General features: G+C 38.8%; 1 protein-coding gene across 1 annotated transcript in view; it reads left to right on the top strand.

Moving 5' to 3' along the window:
* LOC150081576 (uncharacterized) overlaps positions 1-19,753 on the top strand; it is a 302,450-nt gene that overhangs the window by 226,060 nt on the left and 56,637 nt on the right. The window contains exon 17 of the mRNA XM_090380248.1: positions 9,086-9,222. Coding sequence (XP_090236374.1) covers positions 9,086-9,222 — 137 coding nt within the window. The remainder of the gene's footprint in view (positions 1-9,085; positions 9,223-19,753) is intronic.

Genomic DNA, 19,753 nt, shown 5'->3' with positions numbered 1-19,753 from the left:
ATCAAAAGAAGTGCATCCAGTTGATATAGATGAACAGTGCACTGTTGAGTCAGTTTGGTGTGACATAAGCACTGCGAAAGCAAAAATAAGAGTATGAGTGTGTTACAGGCCTAATGACTCGAATGAGTACAATGAACAATTGTACAGAGAAATAGTGGGCTAGTAAATCGGAATGTCTTATAATGGGGGATTTTAACTTCCCAGATATTGACTGGAACTTGTGGGTTGGTCACTCACACACTAGTCAGACTTTTGTGGATTTATTGGATGATTGTTTTCTGCAGCAGCATGTTCGAGAGGCAACCAGAGAAAGTAATACTCTTGATCTGGTTATCAGCAGTGATCATTCATGTATTAAAAATTTGCAGATAAAGGAACCACTAGGTGGCAGTGATCACAGTGTACTGATGTGGGATTTACTTAAAGATTTAATTACCATCAGGGGTAAAGGAAAGGGTTTTTGCTTCCGTAAAGGTGAGTACAGTGGTCTCTGACAGTTTTTAAATTCTGTACAGTGGGATCAACTGACGATGTTACCAACAGTAAATTCTAAGTGGGAAGCATTCAAGGAATTAATCGTGGAAGCTACTAAAAATTTCATACCTATTAAGAAATATTGTTCCAGGTTTAGGTCTAAATGGTTATCAAATGAACTAATGAGACTCGTAACAGAGAAGAAAAATGCATGGGATGCATATAAATTATCAAGCGACTCGGAAGCCTATGGCAGATATAAGCTATTCTGTAATCAGGTAACAAAGGAGGTTAGGCAGGCAAAGGCAGATTACGAGAAATCTTTGGCAAAGGATGCTAAGAAAAACAGCAAGGATTTCTTTACTTATATAAACTCTAAAAGGAAGGGGATGAATCTGATTGGTCCACTTAACATCGATGGTTCGACTGTTGATGATCCTGCTCAGATAGCAAACAAACTGAATGAGTATTTTGCATCTACATTCACACATGAGGAATTATTAAGGTTTGAAAATGGCAGACAGTTATCAAATTGTAGCAGGATACTTAATGATTTTGTAATAACTGAAAGCAAAGTGGAGGAGAAATTGTTGAAGTTAAACATAAGAAAAGCACCTGGGGTGGATGGGATCTATCCAGTTATATTAAAGGAGGCGGCAATGCAACTAAGCAAACCCTTAGCCATAATTATGAGAGCATCCTTGGACTCAGGAGAGGTTTCCATGGATTGGAGATGTGCAAATGTATCCCCAATTCACAAAGGGGGATCTAAGGGTGACATGAGTAATTACAGACCAGTTAGTTTAACTTCTGTTCTGGGTAAAACAATGGAGTCACTGGTTAAAGATGCATTGCAGGATCATCTAGACAAGACTGCAGCAATAATTCAGACACAGCATAGGTTTCTTAAGGGAAAGTCTTGTCTGACAAATTTGATAGGATATTATGATGTGGTTACAAAGGAACTGGATGCAAAAAATAATTTTGATATCATATAATTGGATTCCAGGAAAGCTTTTGACACTGTTGCACATGGAAGACTATTGTACAAATTGGAGCAGAATGGTATTAAGGGTAAGTTGCTACAATGGATAAAAGGATGGTTAAGTGGGAGAAGACAGAGGGTGGTAATCAATGGGTGCTGTTCTTCTTGGACTAATGTTATTAGTGGGGTCCCACAGGGTTCGGTGTTAGGTCCACTGTTGTTTTGTATATTTATCAATATATTGAAGACGGTATCTCAGGCTTCATGTCGAAGTTTTCAGATGATACATATGTTGGCAGGGTTGTTAATGACAGTACTGGCAGTGTGCTACTGCAACAGGATCTAGATAATTTGGGCAGATGGGCTAAGAAGTGGCAAGTGAAGTTTAACCTTGACAAATGCAAAGTACTGCATATGGGTAGAAGTAACCCGAGAGAAACGTACCAACTGTGTGGTACTACACTTAAGGTGGTAGAAAATGAAAAAGACCTGGGAGTAATTGTGCAGTCAGATATGAAGTTTTCTGAGCAATGCAGACAGGCTGCCAGGGCAGGTCATGGGGTTTTGTCAATGATATATAGGAATTTTGCTAGCAGGGAAAAGGAAGTGATTGTCCCTCTGTATAAGGCAATGGTCAGGCCACGCTGTGAGTACTGCGTACAGGTCTGGAGGCCTCATTTTAGGAAGGATGTAGATTTACTTGAGCGTGTACAGAGAAGGGCAACAAGATTGGTGAGGGGAATGAAGGGATCCTCTTACCAAGAGAGGCTTAAGTTCTGCAAATTGCAGTGGCTGGAGACTAGGCACCTGCACGGTGATCTGATTGAGGGTTGAGCACGCTGACTTCTGATGGGATCCTTCCACTTGTTCAGATTACGAACCTAAGGGGGCATAAATTCAAATTAAGAAAAGACAGATGTAGATTAGATGTGCAGAAATTTGCCTTTAGCGAGCGGGTGGTTAATTGCTGGAACAAACTTCCATCTGTCGTTGTGGAAGTTGATAGGTTGAATAAATTTAAGGAGGAACTGGACAGGCATTTGGAGGGAATGGTGTGATTTTTTTTTTTTTTTTTTTTTTTGTTTTGGCTGATAAGCTCATACACTTGCTTTCTTGCATCAAATGCCACTGCTACTACTACTACTACTACTACTACTTCTTTTTTCTGCTATCTCACCCTTCTAGTACTTGGCACTTTGTGTATTATTCACTTCAATCTATGCAAACTGTATCAGACTTTTAAATTCTTACATACTTATATAAACTTTGCATCCTTTACTGCTGCTTTGTGAGTTTTGCATCCGTCATACCTAGCTTATTTATTTTTATCCATCAACTGAAACTACATGTTTGACACACACACACACACACACACACACACACACACACACACACACACACACACACACACACACACACACACACACCTCTGAATGAGGAAGAAGAAAAGTTGGTTCCGTCAGTTTGAAGTTGAACAGTAAAAGGATGTTGACTGGTTGTGAAACGTGTTTGGACTGGATTAGAAGAGAGAGGAGAATTACAGAAGACAATTTAGAAGAATAGTGCCCATTGAAATATCTATAGAAAAGGCATACAGCAGAAACAGAATGTCTATCAGACAGCGAGTGGAGAGACTGTTAGAGTCTGCCCTCTTTTGAATGGAATCTAGAAGCCTGAGAGAGGTTTTGGGGGCACTACCTCAGATGTGGGAACAATATTCCATGGTATGTCGGATTAGCAATTTGTACAGAGTGAACAGCTGTTTGGAAGAAAAGTAACACTGAGAGTGAAAGAGAAAACCAAGTTTTTTAGATGCAGAGGAAACAATATTTGTAATGTGCTTGTAGCAAGAGAGATATATCTCTTTTGGGGATTACCAAGGGTAATCCACAAAAAAAAGATAAATGATTTTGCCTAGAAATCAGAGTGTCATCAAAATAAGCCTACGAGCTGAAGAATCCTTTTTTCGTGATATAAGATGGGACTGAGTTTTAGAAGGATTAAAATCAACTAAGTTATCTTTGTCCCACTGGAGAATTACCTGGAGATCAACATTTAAGGAATTGGTAGTGGATATTTCGAGAAGTTGAAGCTGTTTGTGTAGGACAAGGTTTCTCAAACTGTAAGATGGAATGCAATGTGCTATCATCAACAAAACTATGGATAGGATTTCTGGTCAATGGAAGATGGTCATTAATATACAGGGGGAAGAGAGTGGGGGTGAAAATGAAAGAGTGGGAGAAACACCAGAATTAGTTGAGAATTTAGTAAACAGAGCCATCTGCCATTTCCCACAGTAAATGGTCAGAGAGAAAAGTGGATACCCAGTTAAAAAAACACTATCAAAAGCCTTTGACATTTCAAAGGCTTTTGATCGTGTTTGGCCTAAAGGTATTTTAAATAAGCTTCCATCTTAAGGTCAACAGCAACTACTTGAGTTTCACCAAACTTTTCCTCTGAATTTGCCCCTATATGGTTAACATTCGTTATGCCAGTATGTATTCTATCAGTGGATTGACACTGATGGAATGCATACTGGCAAGCATTGATCAGATGGAAGGTTTCTAGATAGTTTAAGAGTTGGTGGTTAATTGTTTTCTCCATTACTTCATAAAGGGTAGAAGTGCAATGATTGGATGGGAGGGATTTGACACCATTTTTAGGAACTGGCTGGAGTAAGTTCAGGAGCACAGATTTTGAAAACAAGTGGAGAAATACTATTAGGACCTGGAGATCTCTTAGCATCAAGGTTGTTCAAAATCCTTCTGACATCCTTTTGGTGGAAGGCCACTTGAGGCATTGAATGGAGTGTACTGGGAATGGTAGGTGGTGGTTTACCAAGATCATCAATACATGAATTAGAAGAAAAGGATGCTAGCAGGTCAGCATTATCTTTGGCTGAAGTGACAATAGAACCATCTGGTTTTGACAGAGGTGGGAATAGAGATGGGCAAAAGTTGCACCAATAGCTTTGGCAAGAGACCAGAGTGCATGACTACCATTTGGACAAGAAGCAAGTTTTATACTCTTAACTTGTTCAAAATCTAGTTTGGACTGATTAATAACTCTTTAAAATTGGTGTAGGGAGAAAAAGAAGCATTCTTCTCTTGAACAGCCTTAGTACATTTATTGGAAAACCAAGGTTTAGATAAAGGATGAGATTTTAAGGTGGATTGTGGAATAGAGGATTTCTTCCCTACGAAAATAATTTCACTGACATGATCTGAGCAGACGTTGACATTAGAAGATTTAAAACAGTAATCCAACCAAGGAAAAGAAGAAAAGAAATCTCGCAGATCATCCCATTCAGCATTCTTGTAAAGCCAAACAAGATGATGTTGACAATGGCCACAAGAGAAAGGCTCCATTGGAGAAGAGACCATCACAAAGTTGTGATATGAGGTACCCAGAGGACCATTCACCCCAACCATGTACTTAGAAGGGTTGTTTGTGAGAAAAAGATCAAGTGTGTTGGTTGCATGTAGGATTGTCTGGTATTCTGGTAGGTAAATGAACAACATGTTCGAGGTCATTAGTAATTGCAAAAGCCTCAACATTTCGACCAGCTGGCTCCATGTGACTAGTAAACAGAAGACAGCTGGAGTTGTGAACATTAAAATCACCTAGGAAAATTACCTCACTGTTAGAAAAGTTGGACATGTTTCAAAGAGAGGAATTCAGAGTTCTAAGTAATTTGTGGAGTTGGGAGAACAATATAGGCAACAGATGAATTTGTGAGAATGTGGTAGAGAGATTTTAAGCCAGAGAAGATTGAAAAGAGGAGATTTCAAATTGCTGTCTCTGACTGTGAATATCAGAATGGATATATGCACAAGTACAAAAGGAATCATACAGCGAATAATTTGGACAACTGAGATGGGCAGTGGTTGATTCAACTGATAATTGAAATTCTGTCAGAAAGAGCACATGGGGTTTAGCAGACTATAAGTGGAAATGAACATCATTGAGATTGGAACTGAGACCACATATATTTGTGAATTGAATGAGGAAGTGTTTGGGAGGCTTAGATCTTTTCGCATATAAGCTTGTTCTATTAGTTTGACAATTTGTGACATATTCAGTAGTAAGAAAGGGTGGGGGAGGACATGCTATGTGAAATAATGAAATCCTTGGATATGGCAAGAATGTACCGAGCTCCTTGACAATGCCCCCGCATACATACGCACTATTAGGACTTCCAACTGTCATTGTCTATCAGAGGCAGCAAGATTATACATTAGCTGATTCGGAAGCCTCCCAGAGAGTTACCAATAGGTTCGGTCCTGTGGACTATCCAGCGGCCAGCCTGCGAACATAATTTTAGAGCAGTACCCTTGAAATGTAAGGAAGATTGGATCTAACCAGGATGTCCATCGTAACCTCAAAAGACATCAGTCATTCTATATGATGGAAAAGTTGGGGGGGGAGAGGTTGCTGGAGCTTTTCTCTCCTTAGTTTTGTACAGACCTCATAAGTTCCAGATAATTTGTGTTATTATTAACATACATTATCTCGAACAATAACAGCCTTTGTATACAGGAAATAGTTTTGAAGATAAATTCAGTACAACAGATTATTTTCAAAGTTCACTTGTGATAAAATGTACTAGTTTACAACAAAAAACTTAGTGAAAATTATTAATGATACTTTGTATCTAATATTTCAAATATGACTAGAGGAGGATTCATTGGGGAGGGGGTTTAAAAATAAAGAGAAGTTTTAAAAGAATATTACATTCAAATTCTCTGTCACACTAATTATGTTTTCCACATTCCAGAATGATTGTGCTTAAATCAAATCTCTCCTGCACCATACCCTGTATAGTGAAATGGCAACTTTTTAAAAAAAATAATAATAAATAAATAAAAAAAAAAGGATTACATGTGATGATGCGTGCAGACTGAGAAATAATGGATTTATGTACCCTGCATCATATTTAAGGATATGTAGTTTACTGAAATATATGATACAGCATTTCTTATAAATGAACGAATGGAGAGGGATGGAAAGAAATGGAGAAAATAAACTACACACTCATAAACATTATAAATATTGGCAAATTCTGGTCAGTCTGTGACAGCCAAATCCTCTACTTGCACCTTCACAGTGGTGGGAGTGTTAGTAACCCTGAATATAACCCTCATGTGCAAATCTTGAAATATGGCACCTAGTATACTGGAGGTGACCACCCCAGTGTGAACCAAGGTATACGCAGAGGTCGAGGTATGGTACCCACACCACACGGAGGAATGACATCCCAATATGTTACCAGGCAATACTAGGTGGTAGATAAGTCTTATCAGCCAGTGAGGTACTACCACTTTGCTTATTGGAGGCTAAGCATCGGTTCAAGCCTCCAATAAGCAAGTTGGTGGTACCGCACCAGTTGAAGGGAGTCATCTACTATCTAGTATTGCCTAGTAACACAGAGGGACAGCATTACTCTCTCTGTGTGTGTGTGTGTGTGTGTGTGTGTGTGTGTGTGTGTGTGTGTGTGTGTGTGTGTGTGTGTGTGTGTGTGTGTGTGTGTGTGTGTGTGTGTGTGTGTGTGTGTGTGTGTGTGTCACACCTTACCCCTACTTACCTTGGTTCACACCTGGGTGGTCACGTCCAGTATACCAGCTGCCATATTTCAGGATTACTAACAGTCACAGGCCGACCAGACTTTGCCAAAATTTATAGTTTACAAATGTGTAATTTATTTTCTCCATTTCTTTCCATCCTTCTCCATTCCTTCATTTATAAGAAAGGCTTTATCATATATTTGAATAAACTGCATATTGTAAATATGATGCAGAGTATATAAATTCAGTCCACGTGCATCATCAGACATAATCCTTTTATTTGTTTATTTTTTGTAAAAAGATGCCATTTCACTATACAGTTGTATGGCGTGGGAGAGATTTCATTTAAGCACACTCATTCTAGAATGAGGAAAACAGAGTGTGATAGCAAATTTTTCTGTAAAGTTCATTTAAAACTTCTCCCCCCCCTCCAATGAATCCTGCCACAACCATATTAAAATATGGGGTACAAAGTGTCATTAATTATTTTCACTTAGTTTTTTGTGAACTAGTACATTTTATGCACAAGTGAACTTTGAAAATAATTTGTACTGAATTTGTCTTCAAAACTATTTCATGCATACAAAGCTAATAATAACATAAATTATCTAGAACTTACAAGGTCTGTCACAAAATTAATGAGACTGATTTTATAAAATCTTTTATTATAAAATTTTCTACAATTCAAGGTTCTCTCCTTCAAAGTATCTTCCTTAGGAAGCTAAACATTGCCTCCAGTTCTCCTTTCATCTCTGGAAGCAGTGCTGGAAGTCTTTTGTGAGGTCCTTCAGTGCATTGGTTATGGTACTCTGGTTGTTTTAGATCATTCCAAAATGATGTCCTTTCAAGCAGTTCTTGATTTTTGGAAAGGGAGGCAGAATCATGGAGACAGATCTTAAGAATATGATGACTGCAGGAGCACTGGAATGTTTTTAGAGGGCAAAAACTCAGTAACAGACATCATGCAATGTCGGAGCAGATTTTTCATGATGCAAAATCCATTTTGGCATTTTCAGATTGAATGCGTAGAATCCTGTTCCATAGCTGTTCAAGAACTTCTTGATAGAAGGTTTGTTTGACAGTTTTACCTTGAGGTATGAATCAAAAAACCAGATGAACACCGATTTGGTTCTGAATTGGCTCATTCACTCTGTCTGAATTTTGAGTTTGATTTATTCCTGAATCCTACTCAAAATTCCATTTTGTTACCTGTTATCACTTGCTGAAGAAACTCTAGCTCATTTTCAGTATGAACATGAAGATTGAGACAAATGTTCTTCTGATTTTGCTTTTTCTTCAGTAAGTTTTTTGTTTCATTTTTGCACAAATTTTGTGCATGCTGGCTCTGTTAAAATATCGTGGTGGCTCAGGTTCAGTTCACATGCCATCAATCTCGCAACCATCAGTCAGACATAATTCTACATATTCCTCTGTTGTTGTTGAGATAGGTCTCCCTGCACATGGTTCATCTTAAACAGCTCTACACTTCAAGGTGGTAGATGACTTTCATCAACCGGTGAAATACCACCACTTTGCTTATTGGAGGCTTGAAGTGGTGAAACCCATGTTTAGTCTCTAGAGCAAAGTTTCCGGCATCCCCCCCCCCCATACTTCTCCTTCAACCCATGCACGGTACTAAGTACTATAGGTTTTGATACCTTTTGTGTTTGGGGTTTTCATAAAAAAAAAAAAAAAAAAAACCCTTCCAAAAAAGCCTTGTGCCATCGGAAAACTTGGGCTCAGGATAAAACTTGATCTCTGTAAGCCCTTTCTAACTTTTCATATTTCCATCATGCTCTCGTTGAATTTGATATTCTTCCACTCCATTTTTTGTGATGCAGTCAACAAACACGTAGTTGTTTACTTCGTGGTGCCTCGACACACTGAATACAATGATACACGACTACTCATTGTACTCAGCCTTTAAGCCGGTATGCGTGCAGTGCTGCCACGTTGCATTTTATCAAATCATTTTTGTTAAAACACTGTCTATATTAATGGGATTTTATTATATTAAATTGACACATTTTTCAGAATCTATAAAAATTATTTTCTAAAACAGGAAATGAGTAAATGTGAAATTGCTGAAGATAATGCAGATGATGAACAAGAATTTAGTCCTGAAAAAGTAACTGAGGGTGAATGGACTGATGGGGCACTTACTAAATATCAAAGCTCTAATGTTCATGAACTCCCATTGTAAGTATTTCCTTTTTGTATGAATTTTTAATGTTTGTTTTAACATCAGTTAGTGCAGATTATGTTAATTTGATTTGAAGAAAACAGTTTTCTGTGAGATAATATTTAAATCAAATTTAAATTGTAATCCATTTGATTCCAATCTCAGAATTAAAATAGTCTTTCTAAATTCTGTCTTGAGTAGAGGGGGGAGTCAGATTCTACATGAAATTAAGATACCATGGGTATTATTTTTTAAGAGTGTACATATTGGAATTAAATTTATTTTCAGTTGATATAATTGTAATTAAAATAGATAAATAACAGTTCTGAAATTAAACTTAGCAATTACATAGCTAAGCTGCCATTTCTCTGGATTTGCAATGGAAAATGCATCTTTTTTTTAAATTGATTTGACTTTTCTCCATCTCAGTATGGTAATATAGTTTGTGATAAAGAGTTTCCCCATCTTATTATTTTCATTAACAAATTGGTAGTCAGGTGTGCTGTGGTAGTCTACATTGCAAAATAGAAGTGCAGGATAATAGCATTAGTCTCTGTTATGTGTAATCAATTCATAGTACTTGTATAGTGTGAGGCTAATTAATAATATCTTGCAGTAAGATATTAAAAGAAATACAATGTAAAATTTCAGAAGACATATGTGCAAGATTTTTGATGTACAGTAAACTCTCGATTTAACAGACCCTGATATAACGGATCTATGATTTAACGGACCGGACAAATAATAATACAGTAATGTACATATTACTGTCGACCATATTATTTTTTTTTAGGTTATACAAAACTTCAGTTTTATTATTAATTAAAAATTAATAATAATTACCTATTTCCATTATTGTTTTGATAATTACCTACTTTTACAATCAAGTTCAGGAAATTGCTTTTTATTCTTTCTGAAAACGTGTTCAAGTAGCTATTTTTCCAGATTACAGATAAGAGCAGGCAGTGACTTGCGAGCCGAACATGATTCGGGACACAAAACTGCAGGTCTACCGACTCGCTTTGTTTCGGTCAGCCTCAAGCTATCATGCGGTCAGGTTGTATACAGAGTGTTTCCGTGATTTCTGAATTGACTATTTATTAAATAATTTTGCAATCCTTACAATTTAAAATGATATCAAGTGATAGAGGAGTTAAAAGAAAGTGTGTGAACTTAAATGTGGCACAGAAATTAGAACAAGGTCTCAGTAGCATATGTTTGTGAAATTTACGGTGTAAAAAAACAAACTGTTTCTCTAATATCCTTAAATCAAAGGCTAAATTGCAACATTTTATATTTACAACAGAATATTACATATTTTTTATTATAATTTAACAATTCTATATTGTACAGTACTGTATATTGTATTAAAGCCTTTTTTTTACATTAAGAACAATAAAAAATGTCCCCCAGGTTACATTCGATTTAATGGACTTTCTGCATTAACAGCCACCCGTTCTACCCTATTAGTCCATTAAATCGAGGGTTTATTGTATTGCAAAATCTGAAGTATAAAAGATTTTGGTGTGTATGTGTGTGGGGGGGGCTGTCTTTGGTTAAATGGCAGAACAGCAGAAGTCAGTGAAAAGTCTGTTTTAAAGAAGAGGTTAGAAGTTGTGAGAAAAGCAATATTGAGTACTTTTCAGAGTTATCTAATTGAAAAGTACAACAAGCAATCAGTATTGAGTGACACTAACTTCAGGGGTCTTAGAGGGAAACTGGAATTCTGTGTGTTATCAGACACTCAGTCTAAAACACTGATGACTCCAATATCTTTCTATTTTAGAAGATTTAGGAGAAGTCCGGTTGGCCAGCCCCCCCCCCCCCCCCCCCCAAATCCACTCATGCACGCCTTCTTGATGGTAAACTCTGTTATGTCACTTTGGTGGCATAACAGAGTGGTTAGAGTTTTTGGTGGCATAGAGTGGTTCTCTTCAAGACATCTGGTCAGCGTGAAGAGGAAAAGACCAAACCCTCTATCACATGATAACACGATGAACTAAATGGCCCTCAGTCCCCAGCGGCTTTCACTCCCTCTCTTATGGCAGTGAGAGGATCGGAGTGGAAGCAGAGTGTGCTAAGAATCTCTGGATGTGACCAGGCTGCCTTGCACAGAAACTGAACTTGACCTGTTACAACGTAAGATTACTTATCAGTGAAGATAGGTTATTAGAGCTGGAAAAATAATTAGAAAATATGAATTGGAATATTATCGGTTTGGCAGAAACAAGAAGAAATGAATCACTTATAAGTTTATCAGTAACTGCTGTTAGATATCTGCTGTTCACCAATGGAAACAGTGAAACGAGCAAAGGTGGAGTTGGCTTTCTGATCCATAAATATATATAAAAAACAACATATTGGAATTCAAAAGTACATCACTAAGGGTGTCAAGTCTCAGGATTTCTAAGAGGTACAAACTAAAGATTATAATGATTTATGCACCAACATCGAGCCATGATGATAAAGTGGTTGAAGAAATGTACACTGAAATTGGTGTATAAATCATTATAATCTTTAGTTTGTTAAAATATAGGAAATTTGGTAATTGATGAAAGAGGTGAAAGACTTGTAGAATTTTTAGATCTCGAGGAATGTCAGTAATGAACACTTTTTTTCAAGAAAAGAGTGAACAGACAGTGGACGTGTAAGAGCCCAAATGGATTAACATCTAATGAAATTGACTTCATACTCACTAACAAGATGTATTGTGAATGATGTTACTGTCCTGAACAAGGTAAATATTAGATGTGATCACAGAATGGTAAAATGAACACTTCATATAGATGTAAGAAAAGAAATGAAAAAACTGACTCGAATAAATAATATGAAGTTCTTTGAGATAACAGAAGAGGAGATAGAGCAGTTTATGTACTGGAACTTAAGAACAAGTTTGAGCTTGTGCAGACCTTTCAGGACCAGGATATCGGCGATGAATACAATAACTTTCTGAAAGTGATAAAGCCTGAGAAACCTATAGGTAAAAAGAAATCCAAATCCGAAAAGGACAAAATTGAGTAGGCTGATTTATGCAAAGCCATTAGAAAGAAACTGAGAGAGGACATAAGCAGATTTAACACAACAAAAGTAAAACAAGCATTAAGGACTTAAATCAGCAGCCATGAGCAGTAATGCAGAAAGACAAATGATACTGAAACTAAGGATAGTGATGGTATACTTATAAATAGCAGAGAAGGCATAATTCAAATAGCAGAAGACTACTATATAGAGTGTTACATAAGGAGTAAGAGAATGATGCCAGCAGTGGAAAAGATGGACCACAAATTAGCAACACATACAACATACCCGATATCCTTCATGATGAGGTAGAACATGCATTGAAGAAAATAAAGAAGCAGAAAACCCTGGTGAAGATGAATTTACTGTAGAGTTGTTAAAATTGGGAGGAAGAGACATAACACATAAAATGGCAAGACTCTTCACAAAATACATTAGGAAAGGTGTGACAATTACAGAGTGGAATAATGCAATCATAATTTTGCTGTAAGAAAGGAGATAAATCAGAAATTGGAAATTATAGACCAATTAGCTTGTTGTCCCACATCTGCAAGTTGTTCACAAGGGTAGAAAGAATACTTGATGAGAATCAACCGAAAGAGCAAGCTAGCTTTAGGACAGGATTCTCAACTATGGATCACCTTCATGTAATATCACTGCTAATGGAGAAAGCAAATGAATATAAAACACCATTATGCCTGGCATTTGTGGATTATGAAAAGGAATTTGACTCCATACAGCGTAAGGAGTCAAATGATGTTATTTTGGGCACTGGAAAGACAAGGCATAGATTAGCATTAGCAAAGGCACATGATGCAAGAAAGCAAGCTTATATAGCTTCAACAAAAAAAAAACCACTTATTTCATCCATCCACTTGCTCCAAATGTTTGCCAAGTTCTGCCTTGAATCTATTTAAGCTATCAACTTCTACAACGACAGATGGAAGTTTGTTCCAGTAATCAACCACACGCTGGCTAAAAGCAAACCTCCACACATCTATCCTACAACTGTCTTTCCTCAATTTGAGGCGCCTCCATAGCCAGGTGGGCAGGAGCAGCAGTGCGTAGCACACGCTTTTTGATCAGACCGGGGTTCCAGCCCGTGACCACCAAATACAGGAGGATACTGAAAGGTCAGGAAATGACCACCGCATATCCCTGGAGCAATATGGCCTTAGTTGCTAATGCTCCTAAAAACCAAATAACAATAACAACAACAACCTCAATTTGAATTTATGCCCTCTCAGGCGATTATTCTGAGCAAGAGGAAGAATCCCATCAGCATTGAGCATGCTCAAACCATTCAAAGCTTTATGCACCTCAATCACATCTCCTTGCAGGGGCCGACCTGGCTGGCTGGGTGGGTAAAGTGCCTGCCTGGCAATCCAAAGGTTGCGGGTTCGAATCCCGCCTCGGGCTTGGATCAAAGTACTGCAAAAACCTTGGGAGGTGCATTGTGGCCACAGAAGCCGATGTGCCAACAACTACCAAAAAAAAAAAAAAAACCCTTGTAGGTACCTAGTCTCCAGACACTGTAATTTGAAAACGTGTCTTTCTTCGTAAGAGCAACCCTTTGTTCCATTAAGATTAATCCATTCATTAATCTTGTTTCCCTTCTCTGTACTCATTCCAACAGCTCTACATCCTTCTTAAAATGAGGCCTCCAGACCTGTATACAGTACTCAAGGTGTGGCCTGACCATTGCCTTATACAAGGGGATAATCATCTCGTTATCCCTGCTAGAAAGATTCCTGTATATCATTGACAAGACACCATGAGCTACTCTTGCAGACCGTCTGCACTGCTCAGAAAACTTCATATCTGCCTGCACAATTACCCCTGGGTCCTTTTCATTCTCTACCACTGTCAATGTAGTACCACAGAGTTGATACGTTACTTTGGGGTTACTGCTTCCCATATGTAGTACTTTACATTTGTCAATGTTAAACTTCATTTACCACCTCTCAGCCCATCTGCTCAACTTTTCTAGATACTGTTGCTGCCTGGCATACTGTCATTAGTGTCATTAACAACCCTGCCAACCTTCGTATCTCCTGCAAATTTGGACATTAAGCCTGATATACTATCATCAATATCATTTATATAATACAGAAAACAACAATGGACCCAACACTGAACCCTGTGGGACTCCATTAATAACATTAGTTCCCGAAGAGCAGTGTCAGTTGATTACCACTCTGTCTTCTCCCACTCAACCATCCCCTTATCCATAGCAGCAATTTGCCTCCAATGCCACACTGCTCCAATTTGTGCAGCAGTCTTCCATGTGCAACAGTATCAAAGGCCTTTCTAAGATCCAAATATATGATATCAAAGTTATTCTTTGCATCCAGTTCCTTTGTGGCTACATCATAGTATCCAATCATATTGGTCACACAAGACTTCCCCTTAACAAACCCATGCTGTGTTCACATGTGGATCATCTAGACAAGACTAACTGAAGTCTTGTCTAGATGATCCTACAATGCTTCTTTAACCAGTGCCTCCATTAATTTCCCTGGAACAGAAGTTAAACTTACAGGTCTCTAATTACCTGTCTCTCCCCTTTGATACACAGATATCCCATAAAGATACACAGATACCCCATAAAGAGAAGAATGGTGATTTTGAAGAAAATATATGAGAATGCTACATCCTTTATTAGACTAGACAAAGACAGTAGCAAATTTAAAATTGAGAAAGGAGTTCGACAAGAAGACACAATGTTATTATTATTATCAGCCATATGGTTAAAGGAAGTCTGAGGCTTATGCTACACCAGCCAAAAAAAATTCCCTAGTTACCCTGAGAGAGAGAGAGAGAGAGAGAGAGAGAGAGAGAGAGAGAGAGAGAGAGAGAGAGAGAGCGCGGAATGATGATATCCAGCTCAGGACCCTGGGTGTGCCAAGCCCATACTCACCAGATGTGAGCCCCTTGGGTTTCTCCAAAGTTGTTTACTGCTGCTCTTGAGGAAGCTTTCAGAAGATTAGACTGGTTGCAGAAAGGAGTCAGTGTGAATGGAGAGTATCTAAACCATTTACAATTTAATCCTAAAGAATTAGAGGAAAATCTTAATCAGTTATGCAAAGTTAGTAAGGATTTCAGACTAAATATGAATATGGCTAAAACAAAAGTAATGAAGAACAAATATGCCACAAAAAGGGATATAATAATCGAAGCAGCAGTAATTGAAAAGTTTGATTCATATACTTATCTAGTATCTCTGCTCATTTGATGTATGTTCATGATATCATTAGATTCTCCACTAGAACTGCCAAATGGGATACTTTTGAGAACATTATCCGATATGCCCTTCATGACCATTCAGCTGAGTGCTTTCGAGGCGCCTCCGTAGCCAGGTGGGAAGGAGCAGCAGTGCGTAGCACACGCTTCTTGATTAGACCGGGGTTCGAGCCCGTCACCACCAAATACGGAGGATGCGGAAAGGTCAGAGAATGACCACCGCATATCCCGGAGCAATATGGCCTAAGTTGCTAATGCTCCTAAAAACCAAATAACAACAACAACGAGTGCTTTCGAACCATGAATAGCCACCAGAAAACTAATTTCCTGCAAGACTTACTCCATAAAGCATCATGTGCCACAATGAAAAAATGTACCCAATATCCAAAATCAGTTCCCTGGTGGTCAGAAGAATTAACAGATCTCCGCTCCTCTCTCCAACGTGCGAGGAAAGAGTTACAGAAAACACATCCATTGCAAGCAATAGCACAGTACAAGAAAAGATGCAATGTAATCCGGAGAGAATACACAAACAAAATTTATCATGCCAAACAAAGTTCCTGGCATGCTCTTGCAATAAAATCACTTGGGGTTTGGTTCACAAGCTCATAAGAAACAAAGTAGGGTCAACGCATATCATAAATTTTATTTGTTCTGAGGGCTCCTCGAAGACACTTTCATGGGAAGAGACAATGAACAAGATTCTAGATGGAATAATCTACCAAGATAATCATGATTGTGACACCCAAGTACACAGAAATGTCATCATTGAGAATCAGGGCTACTTGCCCTCGGCCATAGAAGAACCCTTCACGGAAGAGGAGGTTGTATTAGCCATAAATAAAATCAAAAATGGAAAAGCTTCTGGACTGGAACTCATCGAGGGGGAGTTCATCAAACACCCTTGGTGTGTTGCACCCGATGTTCTAGAACAACTATTCAACACATGTCTTAATGAAGGCTCCTTTCCTACATGTTGGAAACGTGCCTACCTCAGGCTTTTACTCAAAGATCCAAATCGTCTCACTGGTACAGCCAAAGCATACCGTCCAATTGCTCAATTACCAGTATTAGGAAAAGTATTTGAGAGGTTACTTCTCACCGGTCTTCAGTCTGTTTATGAACCAAAGGACTTGCCTCTACACTCCAGTTTGGCTTCAAGCAGGGGTGCTGAATTATTGATGCCCTACTGAAAACCACTAATTTAGCAGATAATTCTGATGCCTGTTATGTACTGGTGCTTTTTATAGATTTTAAGGGAGCTTTTGACACAGTCTGGTGGCCAGGGATCCTGCATCAAGCCAGAATATCTGGCTGCTCCTTCATTATCAGATGTCTTAAAGATTACTTCTCTAACAGAAAAGTTATGATGAAAATAAATTTTCATGGTAACCAGAGGCTGCCCACAGGGCTGTGTTCTGGGGCCAGCTGTTTGGAATGCGATTCTGAAAGAATGGCTCCTGCAGGACTTCCCCCATACCACACAGCACTCATATTCAGAAGACCTGGTTATTGTTGTTGAGGGCCCCTACTCGTGCAGCTATTGAGACCAGAGCCAACAGTCTTGAATGCCCTGTCGGTTTTGGCTGAAGAGAATTAGCTGGAAATCTCTACAGATAAAAGTAGAACCCTACTTCTCAAAGGACGTCTTGACATCAACAGACCACCAACCATTCGTTATAAAGGATATGCACCCAAGAATCAACGTTCATTCAAATATTTAGGTGTTGCCCTAGATGATTGCAGAACTTTCATGCCACATCTCGCCTCCGTAGCCAGGTGGGCAGGAGCAGCAGCTGCAGTGCGTAGCACACACTTCTTGATTAGACCTGGGTTCGAGCCCATGACCACCAAATACGGAGGATGTGGAAAGGTCAGGGAATGACCACCACATATTCCCGGAACAGTATGGCCTTAGGTGCTAATGCTTCTAAAAACAAAATAACAACATGCCACATCTAAAGTCCATAAAAGTGAAGGCCAAAAATTATATCAACATGCTTGCTCACTTCACCCGCAAAGACTGGGATCTTAAGGGAACTGCATTCCATCTTCTTTATTCAGCTGTTTTTGTACGGCTCATAACATATGGTGCTGCCATCATCAGCACTAGGAACGTTATCCTGCAGATACAACTGTTGATGTGATTAAATATGACTCGGGCTTGTAGACATCAATAGCAGCACTACAAGTATTAACAGGCTGATCCTCCTTGACTTCCGAACAGCCTTCACAGAGCTTTCCCATGCTATCAGAAAGAACAAAGAACAATGGAACAGGACCAGGATATGTCTGCCAGGGGCAAAAGTTGATTACGTTGTAGAGTGGATATCATCTTTTAAGGGCACAAAAGGTGATATAGTTGTACACATTGGCACTAATGATATTAAGAGTAGGAGACCGGCGGAATTACTTAACAAGTACAGGTCACTGTTGAAAAAAAGCCATGAATTAGGGTTGAATTTGAAAGTGTCTGCAATTCTGCTCAGACACGATAGGAGGCAGTATATGATGAGAGCCCTGTCAATCAATTCGGCTCTGGAAAGATTGTGCAAGGCTCAACGGGTAGAATTTTTTTCAGCCTGGTCTGTACTTGTTAACACGAGAGACTGCTTCTACAGGGATGGGATACACTTAAATAGAAAGGGTGCAAGAATGTTTGCTGTGCTATCGAGGCAGTGTTAGGTGGGTCGGAAAACTGCTAGATTGGGGGGGATACAAGGACTAATAGATTAACAGTAGCCACTGGCAGAGGTGAAAGTGATTCTTGCACTGCTTCTATTGGAATGAGCCGCAGCCTGGAAAATAAGATGCAGGATATTTCAGAGACTGCTGGGAATCATTGGGATACAAATAAACACATAGGTTGTGTTAGGGTAACTAAGAAAAAGAACAGGTGCATGTATACTTGCGTGTACACTAATGCTAGGAGTTTAGTAAATAAATTTGATGAATTTGAGGTATTGCTCAAAACATCAAAGGCAGATATTGTGGGGATTTCAGAGACGTGGTGTCACACAGATATAAGGAATGCAGAACTGGAATTTGGGGAGTACAATGTCTACAGAAAGGATAGGAAGGGAGGAGGGGTTATGCTATTAGTTAAGAAATACATAAAATCCAAGGAAGTGAAGCCAGTCGACATTGCTGGACAGTGCAGTGTCGAGTCAGTTTGGTGTGACATAAACAGTGGGAGATCAAAATTGAGAGTAGGAGTGTGCTGTAGGCCTAATGACTCTAATGAATATAATAAGAAACTGTACGCGGTAATAGAGTGGGCCAGTAAATCAGAGAGTCTTATAATGGGGGATTTTAATTTCCCAGATATTGACTGGAATTTCGGGCCTGGTCACTCACACACTAGCAAGGCTTTTGTGGGTTTATTGGATGATTGTTTTCTACATCAGCATGTTCAGGAGGCAACTAGAGGGAGCAATACTCTTGATTTTGATTATCAGTAGTGATTCTTCATGCATTAAGAATCTGCAGGTAAATGAACCACTAGATGGCAGTGATCACAGTGCGCTGAAGTGGAATTTACTCAAAGAGGTAACTACCATTAGGTGTAAAGCGAAGGGTTATTGCTTTCGTAAAGGCGACTACGATGGACTGAGACAGTATTTAAATTCTGTACAGTTGGACCAACTGATGATGTTACCAACAGCAAATTCAAAATGAGAAGCATTCAAAGAACTTATCTTGGAAGCTACTAGGCTTTACATACCAACTAAGAAATATAGTTCAAGGTTTAGGCCTAAGTGGATGTCAGATGAACTAATGAGACATATGACAGAGAAGACAAATGCATGGGATACATATAAATTAACACGTGACACAGAAGCCTATGATAGATATAAGTTGATCTGTAACCAAGTTACAAAGGAGGTTAGGCAGGCGAAGGCAGATTACGAGAAATCTTTGGCAAGGGATGCAAAGAAAAACAGCAAAGAGTTCTTTACTTATGTAAACTCTAGAAGGAAGGGGATGAATCAGTTTGGTCCACTTGATATTGATGGGTCATCTGTTGATCCTGCTCAGGTAGCTAACAAACTGAATGAATATTTTGCATCGACATTCACACATGAGGAGTTATTCAGCGAGGGGAATGCCAGAGGTGTATTCAACTCTGGCAGTAAGCTAGAGAATCTTGTAATAACTGAGAGTAAAGTGGAGGAGAAATTGTTGAAGATAAATACAAGAAAGGCACCTGGGGTGGATGGCATCTATCCAGTTATATTAAAGGAAGCAGCAAAGGAAGTAAGCAAACTCTTAGCCATAATTATGACA

Source organism: Mastigoproctus giganteus, chromosome 8, assembly GCF_048544385.1.
Source record: "Mastigoproctus giganteus isolate SK-2022 chromosome 8, ASM4854438v1, whole genome shotgun sequence".
Taxonomy (NCBI): Eukaryota; Metazoa; Arthropoda; class Arachnida; order Uropygi; family Thelyphonidae; genus Mastigoproctus; species Mastigoproctus giganteus.
Note: the sequence above shows the minus strand (reverse complement) of the source record. Positions and strands in the feature narration are given on the sequence as shown.